Source organism: Centruroides sculpturatus, unplaced genomic scaffold (assembly GCF_000671375.1).
Source record: "Centruroides sculpturatus isolate CEXI.00-Female unplaced genomic scaffold, Cexi_2.0 scaffold55, whole genome shotgun sequence".
Taxonomy (NCBI): Eukaryota; Metazoa; Arthropoda; class Arachnida; order Scorpiones; family Buthidae; genus Centruroides; species Centruroides sculpturatus.
The window spans coordinates 847,151-868,049 of record NW_019384374.1 but is presented as its reverse complement, the minus strand read 5'-3'; the positions used below and the strand labels follow the sequence as shown (position 1 = coordinate 868,049).

The window sequence follows — 20,899 nt, the reverse complement described above, 5'->3', positions numbered from 1 at the left end:
CTGCTTCCTTGCAGGATTTTAATTATATATAATAATGTTCAAGATGTATATATTTCTATTGTACTGACTTGATATGAAATTATATTTTCTGTTCGTTATGTTTTTTATTGAATGTTTAGTTAATATACAGGGTGACCAAACGAAAAATTTACTTGTAAGCTCAGCTAGCTCATGGCATTGCAAGTATACTCAACAATACCATTACCTGTTGCTGCCTTGCTATTTATTGTGAGAGACTTTATATCTTGAATATTTATACTTATTATTGAGTTCAAGTCAATAGTAAGTATAAATGAAACTCTAAATAAATAAAAAATATAGTATATGATGAGTGGATCGGACACTCATAACACCTGGCTTTATCAAGTCTACATTTTAAAATTAAACTTTTCACTCAATTGCTCAGTATTATAAAATTACAGTTTAAATATTAATGTGTTATGAGGTTTAGATTATTTAAGGAATATTGTGAATTCTGTATTATGTTAACTTATATTTCTATAAATTTAAAATTCATTTATTTAACCCACCTCTTATCGAGAGTACACCTGAAAATTCCCGTTCTCATCCCAAACCGATTTACTTTGGAAACAACTTGCTGCCAGGTAACGTCATCCAATAAAGGTTTACTTCCATCTGCTGGAATCACTTGTACCAACCAAACACTATCCTTTGTGTCTTCGACTTCTTCATAGAAATGCTCTCCGCAACTAAACTGAGTGGTCTGAGGCGTGGCAGAAGAACCGGAGATTATTTTGTCAGAATCTTCTATGACTGCTTCATCCAATTCACTTTTGGTTAATTCTCCTAAAAATGCAAACTCAGGTTTAATAAAAATAAACACAATGATAAAATCAAGTACTTTAGTTGCTTTTAGTATCAATGTCTTCAAGAAAACAGCTGTTAAAGAATTATATTTACAATTAAAATAATTAAAGGATTCAAACAATTTGAAAGATATTACCTTTACATTATTAAAAACAAACTCAGACGATATATTCATTTAAAATTTGTCTGTATAAGGAACATGCCTTCATATTCTCCCTTCAGAGTAGACCTTTATTTTGAAACTCTTTTTCATCTCAAAATAAAGGTCCTACTTACATTATAGAATTATAAATCAATTTTAAATCATAATTATTTGATTATTCAAATCTGCAGGTTCAAAACCATTGACATATAAAATTTGGTTTCGTTTGGACTGCATGTATCCCACCAGATAGCACTGAATAGAACTACTTTAATTACGATCATTCCGTATATCTAGTTACATCACTGTTATAGATCCTGCATTTTAAACTTTAAAATATATGCTAAAAAACAGAATTTAAGAAACAAATTAAATTCCTCACCCGAGGCATCCACCAGAGTGGTCAGTTCCTGTTTTTCGACGACTCCCGCATAACTCACGCCTCGACTATCCAATAATTGCTTCAGTTTTCTCACACTGAGTGAGAAGGGATCGAGAACAGTCCTCGTTGGAAAAAACAGTCTTCCACCGTGATACCAAGACGCCGCCTCCAGCAGTCGAGTCAGAAAGAACAGCAGTAGCAGGTAAAGAGATAACAATAATATCTTCACCCACATGGTGCCCTATTATAGTGTGTTTAAAATGAATCTTTTTTAATACATCAAATAATAATCATTATAAAAATTAAGAATATATTTAAATTATTGTAAAATTTTTTAAAATAAAAAAATTTTTCAAGGATTTTCATCTCATCTGTATTTCTAGATGGTTGAAAGTTAACAGTAGAAGTACAGCCAAGCAAGAAAAACTTGAAAGTGAAAGGTCAACAACAGATGAAAGCAAGTTTTACAAGATTTTTCTATGTATCTTCTAATAACTTTTGTATTAATATGTATGAAAACTAATTATATTTTATACTATATACACATAAAACATTCATTCCTCCAATTTTATCTTTTGCACTTCAAAAAGTACATAGTAATTACAGTAGTTTCAAACTTATCAGGATAATTAAAAATATAAAAATTTTTATATTTGTAACACTTCATATGTATTTAATTAACAACTGATGTCATGCCTAAAATTGAGCTTCCTTTAACTTAGAAGCTGATCTGATTTAAATCTTGTCTTTAAACTATATTGCATTTGTGAAGGCAAACAGGATCTGGTACTACTATTTCATTGGCTGTGCATCAGCACAGCCAATAAATAGTACCAGATCCTGGGTCAAAGATAAGAATGAGGCAATATTAAGTCGTATTACACAATCAAAACAATTCATGATATCACAAGTTAACTTTCTACATTCTAATATTCAACACTTCTTGTTGGGTAGTGCTTGCAGCCAATGTGAAGAAAAACTAGTTCATTGTCAATTAGAGTTGAACTCATGCATAGTTTAGAGGAAGTTTTCCAAATAAATGGAACAGTGAGCCGACGGTGATGGCCAGAATGGCTACAAAAAGCAACTGTGTAAACATAGTTTAAGTTTACATGATGAAAGCGAAACACATAACTTATTATATGTACTGCATATAGACACTGTTAACTAAAGCTGGAGACTATAATATTTCTTAAGGAGCATAGCCACCTCACAGGACTATACCATGTTTAAAGTCTGAATCTATTTAAGAGAAATAATAGTTTCAATTAATTTTTATTATAGATCGTCTGTTCTTGACCATAAAGATCATATGCCGACAACATTATATATTCAAGAGGAAATTAGACATTTGAGGAAAGTTATTAAATACATTCTACAAATAAGATAATACCCAAATTGTCAAATAAATTTAAACAAATGGGTTTGATTAATGACAATGATGATTCGAATGTTTGTGTAACTCAGAGCACGGAATAAATGCAGCATAAAATACTAAATGGAAGAACTACACATATCAATTTGTACTGTGTCACATATAATCATATGACACTGTGACATTTTGACATCACATTTGAGAATCTTAGTCTTAAATATTTGATAAATTTGTACATTCAGCAGAATTATCTCTTATTTCTCCAACACAGATAAGAACTCATGTAAACATCCTTTATATATGTATATAAATGTGTAGACTATTTTTTAAGATAATGTTTATCTATGTGTGTCTGTGCATGTGTCTGCAATAAAGACAAACCTTATCTTTTAAGATAAAGCCAAAATAACAAAATTAAAAAGAGAATTATCTTTACCTTTAATTTGATATGTTTCTTTAAACAATCACAAAACGATAAAAATAAATGGTGGATGTTATTGTGCCATTGTCTTTTATATAATCATTGAGGAAATGGAACAATCCATTATTGAGGGTAGCAATTAAAATATAGCTATCTATATCACTGGATTTGAAAAAATAAAATTACAAATTATGATAAAGAAGTGAGTAATTTAAGAGCATTTATATTACCTTGACGATAGGAAAAATGACAAACTAGTTTATTGTCAAATTAATGTAAACAAAAGCTCAGAAACATTTCCCCTATTCTTCCATAGAACAATCTGTGTAACAATGAAATGAAGAATGAAAGTTTTAATATAAACACTCAAGTTGAAACAAAATATTTTGCTTCTAAATGTCATTCATTAATAAAGTACAGGATTAAAAAAACAGCATTTAATCTGTTACAGAGTGGTATTTTCATCATCATAAGACTTTGTAAAAACATGGAAAAAATATAACAAGTGATATAATGATTGTGAATTTGGGAAAAAACCCACAATGGAACAGTATTTAGCAACATAAACTAAAAGATAAGTGATGCCATTCCAATTAATGGAGTAACCTTTCAATTTATAATTTAATTAGATTATTTTATCAGTTCTCTCACAAGAGATAAAAGAAAAAGATAGAAATATATGTTAATTTTTATCTTTTGTAAGTAATTGGAATGTAAAAAACAAGTGAAAACTGGGTTGGAAGTAGAAAGTATTACAGAAACTTTAAAGCTTGACCATTACAATTTAGTCATACTTATGAATTTTGGGAGAAATTTATTATCAAATTTTATAATTTTTGGTTTTTAAAGATATAAACGAGAGTTCTTATTGAGTAATAATTATTTTGCAGTAGTGTGACTGCTTTACTGTGTGAAATCGAATGCAAACCCATATGCATCAATAGCGTTCTATTTATAGTAAGGACAAATTCAATGACTGAAAACATAATAATGAAATTATAAAATAAAAATGATCTTCTTTCTAAACACTAAAACACTAATGGGATAAAATTGTAAATTTCCTGTTTATAAACTAACATTTTTTGTTACTATTCGTCCCTTAACAATACATCTACTCTTTACAGTTTTTATTGCAATTAATAAAAAGTCACCAGTAATATTTAAACTGTATAAATTTTTAATAAAAATACATAACGTAAAAGTACTTTTGACTAAATTAAATAGAATTCTTTGGCTAACAAGTTAGAACGCAGTGAATATGTTCTGAGAGAATGTTCTAAGCGAGCAGTTGACACACTATCAAGGTTAATGTTAGGTTGGTTAATAATAGGTGAATTAAGAATACTATTAATACAGCAGTTTCATATAATAAGAGTTTTACAAAAATCTATCACTAAGGGCAATAAAACTGGAAGACGGAATGGAAGATGACAGTGATGGAAATGTAGATATATAAAACCACATAATGATACCAATGATGATTCAGTTCTCCCGAATCGACATCTGAATGCATTTCAGTCATTAGCTAGACGAAAAGCTGTTGACAATTATTCTAAAGGTGGCTCCACACATTTGATATTCATTGAATGCCAAACAAACATTTGGCCAATACTGAGTAGAGTGGATGATTTATTTATGACTAATATTCAATATTTGCCATTTTCCACTCTTGGCTGGTATATTGTGCCAAATCAAAAGGAATGAATAGGCAATTATTCGGCAATCGGCAGATACAGAATGTATGAAACTGCCTTAACGTAAATGATACTTTGGACGATCAAACTCTGGCAATTTATTAAGCTTCAAAAATGATCATAAAGAAACTTAGTGTTGGCATAATTTTCATGGACTTAAAATAACAAAAAGTAGAATTGCTTAATGATATCTTTTTGCATTTAAAACAGCATTAATGTTAAATTCCTGGTTAATTATCNCATACATTTAAATATATATTGTAGAAAGGCCTTAAAAGAGAGACTAACAGGGTTTTTAGTGAAATTTTATAATTTAAAAAAAAGATAATTTTAAAGTTTGTTTTAACGTACTGACAGTCTGAAGAAAGTAAGTGTCCTGCACTTCTCTCACCTATTAGAGGTCCTCCTGCGCAATACATTTATATAGTTATTACAATCATTAGATATTGAAAACATTTAAGGAAATAAAGAATATTGAATTAAATATTTAAATGTTTCATTATTTTAACACATTTCAACGTTAACATCTAGGTGCTATCAGTATTGACAGAATGGTAACACCTATTGGTAACGGTCAATTCACTGTTTATGTGCATGAATATTTTCGAACTGGCTAGACAGGTTTCGATGAAATTTGATACGAAGGAAGTGGCAAAAACTTATCAATTCAAGTTTAGATCATTCATTTCAATTAGGACCCATGAATATAAAAAGAAGTCTTGGTGATTAAATGTGCGTGCTACTTCGCTTCGGTTGTTAAATAGATTAACTTCTTTATCTATCATAGAATTCAATGACGTATAGAATTATCTTTAATTTAATTATACTTTTTAGATTTTAACTGTTATATCATCGAGGAAGTTAAAGAATTTTGCGAAAAGGAATTAAAAATTGTATATTTTTGGTGTAGATTGTTTATTTGTATATATTGGCGATTTAAAGGAAAATAACCTGCTTTGATGAAGAAACCAACAACTTAAACAGTTAAATAATTTCAAACTCGAGATTTTTCTTCATTTATTCAATTCTTCAAAACTAAATTACTGTACATCGTAGTTACTTAGCATTTAATCTAGATGTTTTTTACAAGCGTCGCGTAGGCCTATACTTGTCGATACTCGATCTTGTTATTCGGAATCCAATATTATTTAGGACCTTGTATTGTATCAAGTATCGCTTGATATATATCCTAATCTTATATATATATATATTACGCGATACTTGATATAATACAAGGCCCTCTTATATAATCTTATGTAAGAGGAGCCTCACAAGTTAACGCTTGCCTAGATCCTCCCATAATTTAAGCTATAACCACTAAAGTTTGTCCAAGAAACATAATAGGGTAGATCTGTAGATGATATATTTTATTTTTATTTAAATATAAGTTACTGTATGTATTTTCAATATTTTTACCTCGTCTAATCAAACTCAATATGCAATGTTTAACGTATACATATTTGGATTGGATTGAACTATATAGATTGGATTTGTTCCACCATGCAACATTTGATCACTTTCTGTGAAGCCTGACTAAAAAATAATTTAATCAGTGTAAAGAAAGATGGAAGCCCGGTGGCTGCGAAATGAGGATCTGTTTTATTTCTATGAGTTCCGGAGTACGAGAGATTCGAACCCGGATTTTTCAAGGACATTTTGGATGGGGAATTCGTTTTTTATTCTTCATCTATGCTGAATTTTTATATTTCCTTTAGTCTTCTGAGTCTTAAGATAACAATTTCGGATTGGCCGAATTTGCTATACATTCGTAAGCATGAAATATATTCGTATACAGGATCAAGCCTCTTCTTCTAAACTATTCATGGATATAAGTCAAACTTTCTCGCACAGGGACTACAGAGCCATTTAACCCGGGCCTCACATTTACGAGAACTTGAAAAATATTTTTTACAAATTAATTATTTCATTCCATTCCTTTTTATAATAAAAAAAATTTCCTTTAATTTTGCAACCAAAACTTATTATTTAAAAACTGTAATGCCTTTTGCCTTTTTAATATATTGAAAGGCTTTAAAGGGTAAATGACCAAGGCTTCTTTCTATATCTGATTCTGAAAGATACTGAACATAAATGAGGCTTCGGAAGAGTTTGGGTACGCGTTGAACTATTCATTAAGTCGACAATAGTAGTTATTGTCGACTTAATGAGTATCTTGTGAAGGCCACTTAAGGGGCCCTCACAAGATACCGTAAGTGTAAGAAATACCATGAAATATCTTTGCTTGCAAAAGATTCTATGAATTGATACGTGAAAAAAAGCTTAGTTGAGTTTTCTGTTTTATAGGACAGACATTCATAATTCAATTTGGAACCATTTATCATTTATTATTAGAATTCTGACCATATCTTCGAGACTGAATCTTATTTCAGCTTTGTTTTTGTTAATGAATATAACCGATGCAAAATAAAAAATATTCGAATTGTCACTATAAAAATTATGAAATTCAAGACTGGTCTGTATACAATTTAAAAGTCCAGCAACGAGTTGCTTAACTTTTCCGGCAACATTTAAAACTGCGTGTATAGTGCCATATGATGTATTTTATTAAAAAACTTTTTATATTTTTACTATAAAATGGCAAAAGCTTAATTTTGAGGGTAGGGATGAATTTTATAAAAAACTGCAAATGCTAATAATGAGTAAACTTGTCATTAAGTCCAACCTTATTCAAGATATGCCCACATCCCCTCTATCTCTCCACTCTCTTGACCTTTAACCACCAAAATTTAATAGCATCAATCCCCCTAATAAACAAACCTCCATGCAGAATTTCAGAAATTTTCGACAAAAAGCTCATGTAAAATAAATATACTTAAGTGTTGTAGTAGCGTTACTGTTTGATGCCACAACACTTAAGTGTATTTATTTTATATAGTTAAATGTAGGCATGAAGTGTAATTCATTTTATTAAAAAGCTCATGAGTTAGTAAGCTTCAAAGAGGGTGAACAAAATTGTGCTCCTCAAATACACACTAACATCCATACATGCTTTGAAACATGTGTTTAATGTTATTAAGCCCCTAAAAGAGACTTTGACATCAAGTTTTAACTATTAAATGGTAAATACATTTTTAATCTTTAAAAGATTCCACAACTAAGATATAAACTGTTTACTTTAAAGTTCATCTAAAATTATGGCTGGTCTGCTTTGGATTTTCTTGCCATAAATAATTAAGTAAAAGCAATACAGTACCATCTTTATGTCCAAAAGCATCATCCAAATTTAATGCTAACAAATATAAGCAGGGCCAATTTATAAAATGAAATACACCACATTAATGTTATTGGTAAATAGATATCAGTGTTTTGGATGCGAGATGAATGAATAAATAGAATGCCATTTATAACACTGTCCTGAAGATGACATTTTGTAATGTTGAAAATGTCTGAATGAAATATGTACATTTATACAGTGATACCTCGGTTTTTGTCGATAATCTGTCCGAAAATAATCGGCAAAATCTGAAATTGACGAAAACTAAGACAATCATTTCCATATGAATCAAGGTAAATCCAATTAATTCATTCAAGACACTCCAAAATATAAACCAAAAGTACATTTTATAGAGAATAAATATAATTTAATACTAAANTTCAATTGAATATACAGTGATATCCCAATTTTCATTGCTAATCCATCTGAAAACAATCGGTAAAATCCAAAACTGATGAAAACCGAGGCAATTATTTCCATATGAATCAATGTAAATCCAATTAATTTGTTTTAGACAATCCAAAATACAATACCAAAAATATATTTTATAGAGAATAAATTAGTGTTTAATAGTAAAAACAATAAGAAATTAATATAAAATGAATATAAAAGATTAATATGGTGGCCTTCAAAACAGAATCACCATCTAATTGTTTTTGATTGATCCAAATTAATAACAATAACTGCTTGACATCTCCAATTGTTTGCAATCTCTGTTTCGTTAGCACATTCACACCTTTCGCTACATTAGCCTCCTTTATTGCTTCCTTTTTCGCCACAATAGAACTTATTGTGGATGGCAACTTCCTGTACATGATACCGATTTCAGCAATCTTAATGCCACTCTCATATTTTTCAATGATTTCCTTCAACTCGATCATGTTCCTAGCCTTTTTCTTCAAAGGGCTGCTGGCTCTGGAAACTTTCTTTGGTCCCATGTTAGAGCTAAAAAAGAAAGCAATGGCATTGCTTGGCTAGATGCTCACACAACAAAAAACAATGCCATACTGAGCAAGAAAATGTGTGGGTTACCCTTTGTTTTTGCAAAAATTAGTAGCGAGGTTATGTGGATAAGCCAATGAAATCTGAGGCAACTGACGAAAACCGAGACAAATTTTTTGTGGAAAAAATTGACAAAAACTGAAACCGATGATAACCGAAGTCAACGAAAACCAAGGTATTACTGTATTTTGAATGGTTTGTGTTTTATTTGTTCATCTCACACACAGAAAACTGACTTCTATTTACTGAATAATATAAGCATATCCAATTGATACTGCTCTCCTCAGAGCTAAAACCTTAAGCCAAACAATTGCCATATTTTAATTGAGTTACTTTACTACTACTATTAATAATTAAATTCTGAGTAACTTGGTATTAGAGATAGATGCCATAAAGTAATCATTTGGCTTATTATTAAAACATCAAGCTTTGAGATGTTGATACATGCTAAAACCTTACAAAACCAAAGTGCATTATCAGGAATATATATCAAGAGAAAAGATTATCAACTCAATTGAAGGATGATATGATCATCTTCTTGCAACCTTTATTTCTTTTGTCGATTACTGGCAGTGAGCTTCTTATTCAAAAGTGTAAGAGTTTTCTATAAAGCTTTAGGCTCCAAGAAAAGCATAGCAAACTGAATTCATTTTCAAAGAGCATCCTTAAGAAATGTACTATAAACATATCCAAACTAAGAGACAAACTTGCAATGCAATAAATTTGTGAAGAAAATGGTTCTTTTAAATCTTAACAAGAGTTGAAAAACACATGGAAAGGATTGCAGCTGAATTATACAGGGTGTTCAAAACGTTACTGTGCAGTGAGAAGATTATGCAATTGACAAATAAGTCTTCCAAAAACTGGAACATCTGTGAGTGAGTGATAACACAATCTACTGCAAAGTGGAAATGTACAATTTATAGATCTTGTATGCAATGCCATACATATAACTTTAATGTCATTACAAATTTCTCACTGCACAGTAACTTTTTGAACATGCTGTAATATGCAGCTGCAATCTTTTCCACGTATTTTTCAACTCTTGTAAAGATTTAAAAGAACCATTTTCTTCACAAAATAAAAAAAAAAACCAGTGAAAACCTTTTAAATTCAGTTAGGTGTAATGAAAACTGACTGTTTCACTTACTCAATAAAATAATTCACATAAGTAAATACTTATTATGACATCGTCACAATGCAAGGTTGCAATTTTTAATCATATTTTTAATTTAAAATATATTCTCTCCACCTCAAATTAGTAATGGCTTGCCCCTGTATATCATACTTTGCCTTTAACAATAGAGTCATACAGGTCATCTATTAATTAACTGCTTTCAGAGAAAAAGTTTTGAATTGAAATAATGCTTCTGGTTTGCGTCGGAAGTTCAGATATAGTTAATTGGGCCTCCTGACCCTAAGATTTCTATATCTATTCTTGGCTTTTCCCTACCTAACTGTTTTCAAGATTAAAGAAAAACAGACAGTGGGAATTTATAAGTCTACAATTTTTTCAAATTGTAGCCCAAATATATACAATCACAAAGTCTTTATGTATTCTAGCCAGAAATTATCTGTAGGAATTATGTGTATTATCTGTTCCTTATTCAAATTTTAATATTTTCTGACATCTCCATGCCTATCTGACAAGATAATCATAGAACACTTTTCACCTTGATAAAAAGTTTTGACACCCTCACAATTTTTACCTTATAAATGAAAAAAAAAAAAAAATCAAAAATTATCTATAATACATTAAAAAAACAATAACAATTAATAATTATTATTAATTCAAACTGATAATTATTATAAAGGCTTAATTTTTTCAAATGATTTCATCTGCTGATGTGATGGGAGAATCAAATGCATTCACTTCTTTTGCGAATCATAAAACAAACACTAAAGTCATTGAATATTGCTACCCCTATGCAACAGTTTCTCTGAAAGGAATCAATTTTTTGGTAGTCAAATACAAAGAATCAAATATTTGGGAAATAATCAAATACATGATTCAATTCTCTTGCTGTTAGACTTGGTGAATTCTATATTCCACAAATGTGAGCCATACAAAGCCTATTCAAAGGTCCCCTTTCCCTATGGAATAATTGTAATTTTTAAAACTATTTAAATGAACTTTTCATACATATTTTAAACCATTAATGAATGCTCAAAAGCTAATTTTATTGCTGAACCTCAGATTTTATTGGCAGAACCTAAAGGGTCCATGAAACACAGAGTCAAACTACCACATTAAAGTAATTTTCTATAGTTGTTTTAACTTTGTAAGGCAGAATTGAGAAATTCTCATTTGGCAATGCCTCAAAGCAAATTTTCATATGTCAGTGTAGAGTTTGAGGCGACCATGCTGTATAGATCCACATCTGATTCACACCCACTGAATATGTCAAGCACTTGTGTTCTGGGTCTCTCAGAAAATTTAGTGTGTTGAAACCACTCTGTTCGGTAATATAATTTAAATTACTTTTGAATTAAATAATTTTTTAACATAATTGTAAATAAAACCATCCACACTCCAATTCTTCAAATAATTATGTACCTTACAGTACTATCTAGAGTATAATTAAACAGTAATTATTGTAATTACAGAACAAATTTAAAACAAAAAAAAAAAAACCTTTTTAAAGGCATCAAATTAGCAAAAAAAAAATATCTACTTTAAATGTAGTTAAAATATGAATTTTTAGCAGTTTATAACAAACTTGCATTACTTGAATGTTACAATATTTCTCCTAAGAAGCATTGAATTTAATGAATTCAAACGAGAAATAAGATTTAGCATAATTCAAAATATATAATTTATATAATTCATATTAACAATGGTTAATTCTAGACTGGAAATTCAAATTCATATAGGGAATTCCATAGCGCCTGAAGAAGAACCACATTAGGTTCGAAAACGTTTGCAAAGTCCTCTGCATTGGAGAAGAAGAACACTGGTTACAGGCAGTGAAGTTGGGTGATTTATCTACTCCGGTGTTAAAATTTCTTTATAGTTTATTACTCTTTAATTAATGCACAGTACACTACACTGAAAAGTAAAAGGCAACTTTTACCCAAAATCAGTTAACTACGTAGAGTTTCCATCTAAAATAACTAGATTACAATCATAAAAAGTTTGATAATGGCAGTATACATAATTCAAAAGTAATCTTAGATTACATGTAAATAGATTTCCAAAGTTTGAAGTTGAATGTTTGGAAGCAAATGTTCTAGTTACTGTACTCTCTTGCTAATACAGCCATTATTTGAACAAATGGGTGCCAGATTACGGAGTGTGTATAGGCATTGAGCCTGCACAAAGGCTCAATGCCTATACACACTCTGTGAATGATGTGACTCATCACCCATCAATATAGATTCCTTTTGAAAGCAGACAGACAAATGATGTGGCACGCAGACATGCAATACTGTACATAGAAATGAAACAAGAGCAACAGGGAAAACAGGTTGTGTGACATGGCTAACATTTTCATGAAAACAAAAGTGCATAAGAGATCACACTGGCTAAGATACAGTGACCTCTCAGTTATACAATTCTAAACGGACCAATGATAAAAGTCTTATAAGTGAGATAGTTATACAAAAGAGAGATTGATCAACTTGAATGAAAAATGTTAAAAATATAACTATAATTATGACATTACCATTTGTTTATCTAAACATTCTAGAAATTCTCCTGTCAAGCATGACTAAATATTTTTTATGAGAATGTAGAGATTGAAGAATTCAGAAGAGCTTCAAGTCGAGCTTGACATTGTGATGCTGTTTCTCAGCCCTTGACAAAGACTTACTCAATGTTGCTCAAGTCAGACTTTACAGCCTTTAGGGATCTCAGTTGTTTTTTATTCTTTTAGATCCAGAATTTGCCTGACCAATTTTACTCTTATGCCTTCCCCAGGCATTTTTTCCCTGACAAAATAGTGAGTTTTTTTAATTCCATATTGATAAAACAAAGATAAATTGTACATATGTTAATTAGATGAGTGATAACTAGTGATGTAACGAATATTCGGTTACTATTCGGTATTCGGCCTATTTTTCACTATTCGGCCGAATACCGAATATTTAATTGCTATTCGGCAGAATACCGAATACCTAAAAACAGGAGTAATAAATAACAAAAACACAGTAAATTAATCATTTTGGTATTTAGTGTTAATGTTATAGAGTTAGTGTTGTTTGTTTATATTTATTTATAACTTGTAACATGCACAAAATAAAAAAGAAAACAACATTAGTCACATGTATTCACAATTTATAATTACAAAGATCAGCACACGCACACGTCTATTGTTGGAGAATCCTCGCACATCTGAGGGTCTGACCCTGCCTATCCTTCTTTTTAAGCGCTCGTCTTTGCTCTTCCCTTTCTCTTTCCTCTATCGCTCTAATCCACGTATGCCTGTGCATACATCATAATACGCGCTCACGATACTTTCAATTCGTCACTTTCCCGTCCTAGAGTTCTCATTTTACAATTATGTGACTCAGCCTGGTGATAACGGAGAAAAGAGACAGATAGGACGTCGATATAAGTCACAGTTATGATTTCACAGATTTGAGACAGCTTGATAGCCCGAACGGCCCCAGGCTTTTGCCCGTGCACGCTAAGTGACTTTCATTACAAGCATTTAGCTTTCCGAAGTCTATGACAACAACTGTTTGGCATTGACGGCCGCGAATTTCATGCCAATAAACTGCCTCGACTTGTTCGATTATGTTATCGACTCAATTTCATGTTTATTTTCACATTTTCGCGGTCCTTCTCTCTTCTTTTTCCGTTATCTACACGTGTAGGTCATTTCATTGTTATCCACATTTGATATCACCATTTATCACATACTTCCATGACACTCATCTGTCCGCTACAACTGCCAAGAATAAACGCGATTGGCGAAGCGTAGCGACAGCGAGCCAATAGAGAGCAGTATCTTTGCCATAATACGGTTTACGCGCCAATTTTCGTACGTGCGTAATCAAGCTGAATAGTTTGGCCGAATATACTATTCGTTACAACACTAGTGATAACACTTTCTAAATAATGGGCTTGTTAGTTCCAATTGGATAATAGAATGCCACTTGGTCACGATGGAAATATTTCTTCTTCTTTTTTTTNTAATACGCGCTCACGATACTTTCAATTCGTCACTTTCCCGTCCTAGAGTTCTCATTTTACAATTATGTGACTCAGCCTGGTGATAACGGAGAAAAGAGACAGATAGGACGTCGATATAAGTCACAGTTATGATTTCACAGATTCGAGAAACAGCTTGATAGCCCGAACGGCCCCAGGCTTTTGCCCGTGCACGCTAAGTGACTTTCATTACAAGCATTTAGCTTTCCGAAGTCTATGACAACAACTGTTTGGCATTGACGGCCGCGAATTTCATGCCAATAAACTGCCTCGACTTGTTCGATTATGTTATCGACTCAATTTCATGTTTATTTTCACATTTTCGCGGTCCTTCTCTCTTCTTTTTCCGTTATCTACACGTGTAGGTCATTTCATTGTTATCCACATTTGATATCACCATTTATCACATACTTCCATGACACTCATCTGTCCGCTACAACTGCCAAGAATAAACGCGATTGGCGAAGCGTAGCGACAGCGAGCCAATAGAGAGCAGTATCTTTGCCATAATACGGTTTACGCGCCAATTTTCGTACGTGCGTAATCAAGCTGAATAGTTTGGCCGAATATACTATTCGTTACAACACTAGTGATAACACTTTCTAAATAATGGGCTTGTTAGTTCCAATTGGATAATAGAATGCCACTTGGTCACTATGGAAATATTTCTTCTTCTTTTTTTTTAAATTTGTTTAAAAGTAACACAATGAGTTATCATTTTTAAAGTTTAAATTTAATGAAGTAAGTTTAAAATACACCATTTGCCAAAACAAAATATTTAAGGAAAATTCCATTATCAAGCAAGAACTAAATGAGGTCACTGATGTCACATGACATGTAAGCACGATCACTGATCCCAAATCAATAAAATGCCTGTTCTGTAGCTAATATTTCCATAAAATAAGTAACCTATACTTTCTGTCAGAACATAAAATTAATACAACCAAAATCTCATCTGGAGTGGACAAAAATTGCAGGAGTTATAAGGAATTCACACATACCACACACATAGACGATGGCTTTTCTATTAGCAATAGTCAGTAGCTATTCTCTTTCTAAAAACATATTATATTCAGTATGATAATCCTCTCTGCTTTCTTATCTTCCTGGGCACCTGTTTGACCTATGGTAAAGTGAGGAAAAAATACATTAGTTGGAAACATTTGTATGGGTATAGAACTGAGAGTTGTTCAAATGAGAGATGAGAGACATTATCTCCCATAGCCTTCAGCCAGGACCAGTGAAAAACATCTCATAACTGAGAATGTCGCTTAAATGAGAGGTCACTATAATTGAGAAAGTTTACTATAAAATTCACAGTTTTTTAACATTATCACATTTACCGATCTAAAATACATTTTAGATAATTTATATTAAATTCTAAATTTGTGGAGTTAGGTAAAACATTTCATTATGATTATTCTCTGGCATTAATATTTTCAATTTCTAGAAGTTATAATTATTACATTTACTTAGAACAAGTTTTTATTTTGCAGATGTTATGATATAACAAGCACAAATGTTATTTTTATCACACTATTATTAACATTGTTATTTTTTTTTTTAAATATGCATATTTTATTGTTTACTATATGATATTAAGCTTTGAGATAGCATTGTGAATTGTTAAAAACAGCACCTGACATCTAATTCTTGGGTTTTTAATATCATTCCTCGGTGAATTATGTGAAATTCATTGAAAGATTATAATTTCCATAAATTATAAAATCATTTATCTGTTGCACTGCTTTTACATAGATTATAAAATTGACTTCCATTTTTACCAGAACTGTGGCAAAATCAGAGATTTTGAGTAGACTCCACAGCTAAATTTTACATTTTCTTTGCATTATTACCCATCTATTATGAGAGGAAGAGTTCATAGAAACCTTTCTCTTGTTAGAACTGACCTCTCTGTCCTCCATTGCTACACCACTGTCAAACTCAAAAACTGTTGATGAGATCTGAAAATAAATCCAATTAAGTAATTTCCGTGTTTTTTACTAGTGTTTATGATTTATTAAATAAATTATATGAAGAAGTCGTTCACTATGTGGACAACTTCATATAATGTTCTAAGATGTTCACTAAGGACATCAAAGTCACATGGACCAACTGCACATCAAAATGAATGCAGTTCTTACAGAATTATGCTAATAAATTTCAGTAAAAACTACAAATATACAGGGTGTTTGAAAAGTTACTGTTTAGTGAAAAAGGTTTAAGTAAAGCTTTATGGACAATACTGTAGTTTCTCCTAAAGCATATGTGAGAAATGCCCCTCAGAGGCCCCAAAATCCGAAGACCTAGCAGACCAGTTTCCATGAGACATTACGAGACTGGCAAAGAAGTCTTCCAAATGACAGAATATCTGTGAGCAAGCTGCAATGCCCATCTACCACAAAGTAGAAACACAGGATATACAATTTACAGGTCTTGTATGCAATGTATGTTTAACTTTAATTTCATTACAAATTTCTCATTGCACATTAGCTTTTTGTACATACTGTATGTAAATATCAATGATTAACAATTACAAGTTATCAGTTAGAATAAAGAGAGTTGGTAAAATTGTTTATCAAGATAAATATATGTTTTTTCCTGTAACTAAATATCTCACATTTATCATATATTTTTACTATTTAGTCTAATATTATGTAACTGCTTTTGTAATAAATTAGCTAATTATTACAGCACTAAAGCAGATAGTAACACAGTCACCACCTACAATAGTAATTTGATTAATTAATTAATAAAACAAAAATATTTAATATTTATAATAATTATATGCATTATTACTATCTATTTTATGATGAAAGCCATATGATATAGTGCACTTAAAAAAATATGACCAAATTTTAAGAATATTCATCAGATAAAAAGGAAAATATAATAGAAAACTGAAATTATTTTTGGTTTGTTTACAACTGAATGCCTCTTCAAACAGTCATGTTTTATAAGAATTAAAATAGAAAGCAAACTAGAATATCTTTATATTATCATTGGAGCAGCTTTGTAGGACAAGTAAAAATATGATAAACTTTTCAACCTAATGACATCAAAGAATTTTATACAAGCCTACTTCAAAACTGGAAATGTATTTCATATTTTTTAATAAAACATATATTTTTTTTTCAAGTACTTTTTATATGTATAGATAGTTGTATTATGATCAAGAGTAAGAGCAAGTCTATTTAAAAGAAACCAGCCCATTCACTCTAGACATAGAAGGGATTGAAAATTTAATACAACTTTATTTACATTAAAAAAAAAAATAAAATAATAATAATAATACAAAAATGATGCAAGTGACAGAAAATTTGTTTTTATTTATTCTATTGATGGACAAGAGGAAACAGTCCATTTAATTCAAGTCTGGAAGCAGCAATTTAAAAAAAAAAATACGAAAGTGATATAAATGAAAGTTTTCTTTGAAATGACAAAAAATCTGTTTATGTTTGTTTTACTGATTTTATTCATGTAGACTTTCAAAGAATGGAAGAGCTACAAACTTGTGACAGACTGTATTTCATCTCTCTCATTCCCTCCTAGTTAGGAGATAACTGGATGGCTGAGAAATTAAGGTGTCAGCTCTAGGGACCCAGGAATCAATCTAGACAAATTGAAAATCTTATAAATTCATCGAGGTGGTCTGATACAGACACGTCATGTCCTATTCTTCCAGCCAACCCCCCACTGTGGCCTGGCTGAACCTACAATGGGCTTGCTTAAAATGGGCTTAGTGCTCAGAGCATACAAAGAAGTACACAACAGAATTCTTATATATCATTCAAGTTACATGATATGCTTTGTGTTAGTGAACTTTTTCTATAGATAGACTTATCACACTGGACAGCCACTGGACAGAATGACCTAGAAATCCAAATGAGATCTTGCATCATGACCGAGGAGGGACCTGTTAGGTCCGAAATGCATAAATCATAATACATAAAAGAAAATTGTGTATCAAGGTCACTCTGTCACATGGCTATCCAGTTTGGTAAGTGATCTATGGGAAAAATGCACTAGCACAAAACATAGAAATTTAAATGTTTTAGTTACTTTTTAATATTTTCCACTAAAAAAAAAAAAACTATAAAAAATCAATGAAATAATTCTTTATCTTCATTAACATGAAGCTTAATTGCTTCACATTTATTTAATTTTGTATAAAAAGTAAAGTAAGTGCAGCTTTCACATTTTCTGAATAAACTGCTTATCTATTATTTCCTAAACATTATGATACAGGACTATTCTGAATGATTTTGGCACCTGAGGCAAGCCTAAGAAAAAAATCAATATACTTACCTATTTCCATGCAAATAAGACCATGCTCTTACATGTGAAAATCACTGTTTTCACATTATTGAAAAATGTCCTGCTTCACTTATAAGAACTTGATCTTATGTGTGCCAGCTTCTTTTTGTTCATTAGAACACTGCACTACTGTGTCAATACAAATTAAATGTAAATGTGCTGATACAGTAACTATTCAGTGATATCTCTATGTAATTATTATTATTAAAAAAAGTGCTTATGAAACTATAAAAAATTTTTAAAAATAGCAAGTTTTTTTTTTTAGGTATTTTGCAGAATACAGTGCCAATTTTTTCCATCTGTAAGAGCATGTTCTTATGTATGTGGAAACACAGTAAATAAATAATATGGTACAGACATGACGCGACTTAAGATGTTTTGATACGACATTTCACACACATGATGGCCATTCCAACCATTTTTCCATAATTACACTTCATTTGCATTGAATGAAGTGGAAGTGTGGAAAAACGATTAGAATTTGAATTCAAGTTGTTCTACCGATGCTTCAATGATCTTTCTCGAGACTTTTTTAATAACACCATCTTATATCTTGTGTTTTATAGTAAATCCATATGTCTGCAAAACACCCGTCGCATCTCAAAGAAAAACTTAAGATAATATCTAAGCATGGCAGTTATGGTGATCGCTGGCGAGTTTGGGCCATCACAATCAATGACAGACCAAACTGATGTTATGTACCATACAAGTTTCCATATAGCCTATTGTTTGTTTGATTTATTTATTTTTATTTTTGACTTAAAATGTGTTTTTGGAATGTAACCCCATTGTAAGTCAAAAAGAGACCATACATTTCTATAAACATTACAGTGCATTTATTAGTATCCCTTCCAATTTGGCACTCGAGGCAATTGTCTCTCTGCTTCATCTATCGACAAGGCCTGCATTATACATTATACACAATAAAATACATTAGGGTAATTGAGGGTGAGATAGAGAATTGAGTTAGATAGCAAATACGTGTAATTAACCACATGAACTAAAAAGTAGCACCTCGTATTAATATATTGTGGTAGTCAAAAGCCATGCTTGCTATGTGCCGTTTACATGCAATCGCCATAAAAATAAGTGAAAAACTCAAACATTTCCGTTTCCAACTTGAAGAACCATTACCAAGCTTATACTTACCGTAGCCTCAAAAATCTTAAGTTAAGATTAGTGGACGTCTTTCGTTTCTTGTATATAACATTACAAAAGCTCAAATAACAAATCTAAGTTGTAATCGATCAAAAATAACAATATACTCTGACTAGCTGCAAGGACCCGCTTTGCTGGGTTTTTATTTGTGGGCAAAAAGTAACGATAGTGAAGATTAAGATAATTACATTATAGCCAATCTTACCCGTTTTCACAGAATGCAAGAATTAGGACCCCCGTTTCCAGACTAATTAGAGAATTTTTACGTCCAGTCAAACGAACTATTTTCAATATGATCAATTTTCTGGAACGTTTACAATCGTTATATAATCGAACCAATTTGAATACAAATTCAAATTTAAAACGGTTCGAACATTTTTAAAATCGAAATAGAAAATCTTCCACTTTCAACCACTTTCGACCCCATATCTCCCGCACCCTTATAGCTATTGAGACGCAACCACCATAGTGCACGAATGGAGACTCGGGGCTACTACCACATACAAACACCATTCATGTGCAATGTGTAGTTTTGGCGGAAAAGTGAAATATAGGGACACACACGTCCATTTTTATATATATATATAGATAAACAGCTCATCCATATACTGTTAACCAACTCTAAGAGCGAGATTGCGAATTAGCAGAAAAATCATATTGTTTTTTTAATCTCTTTTGGAAAACAGTTAATTCGCTCGTTATTGTCATTTGATACGATAAAAAAACATCAGGTCAATCAGTATTTTTTAAATAGAATTTATTTTTACAATCACAGCTTTTACGACTTTTTTCACCATCTCACCCTCATTTACCCTACATAAAAGTACATATATTATAATTAGCTTGTAAAATACCAAAAACAAAAGAAGATTTTTAATAAAATTTCATTTAATTTTAGTCAATTCTCGATATTTTTCGTCGAAGAAACTTAATAAATAATCGACGAGACAGTTTCTTCTCTTAAATGCTTCCGAAGTAATTAATTTTGTATTAATTAAATAATATCAGCTTCCATGTTTTCCGCATGGACCACTTACCTACATTTTTCCATTACATTACACCTTATGCCGAATAAATAAATCAAATAATTCACAATCCGCGTATATTTCAGTAATTGTAGAATTAATTTAACCATTAAAAAACGCGAATTTCAAAATAAATTTCACTTTCGTCCCACTTCAATTCACATA

The 20,899-nt window shown here is 31.0% G+C and overlaps 1 protein-coding gene across 4 annotated transcripts in view; it reads right to left on the bottom strand.

Moving 5' to 3' along the window:
• The window catches only part of LOC111616321 (E3 ubiquitin-protein ligase RNF103-like), a 29,086-nt gene that overhangs the window by 7,930 nt on the left and 257 nt on the right, over positions 1–20,899 (bottom strand). For 2 of the 4 annotated variants that reach the window (XM_023357759.1, XM_023357755.1), the window contains exons 2-3: positions 1,353–1,593; positions 531–807 (exon numbers count right to left, since the gene is read on the bottom strand). In XM_023357759.1, the coding sequence (XP_023213527.1) occupies positions 531–807; positions 1,353–1,587 (512 nt within the window). In that variant the 5' untranslated portion in view covers positions 1,588–1,593. Of the gene's footprint in view, positions 1–530; positions 808–1,352; positions 1,594–3,163; positions 3,387–15,235; positions 15,358–20,899 lie in introns of those variants that run through there. The other 2 variants (XM_023357748.1, XM_023357765.1) reach the window with 2 other exon arrangements.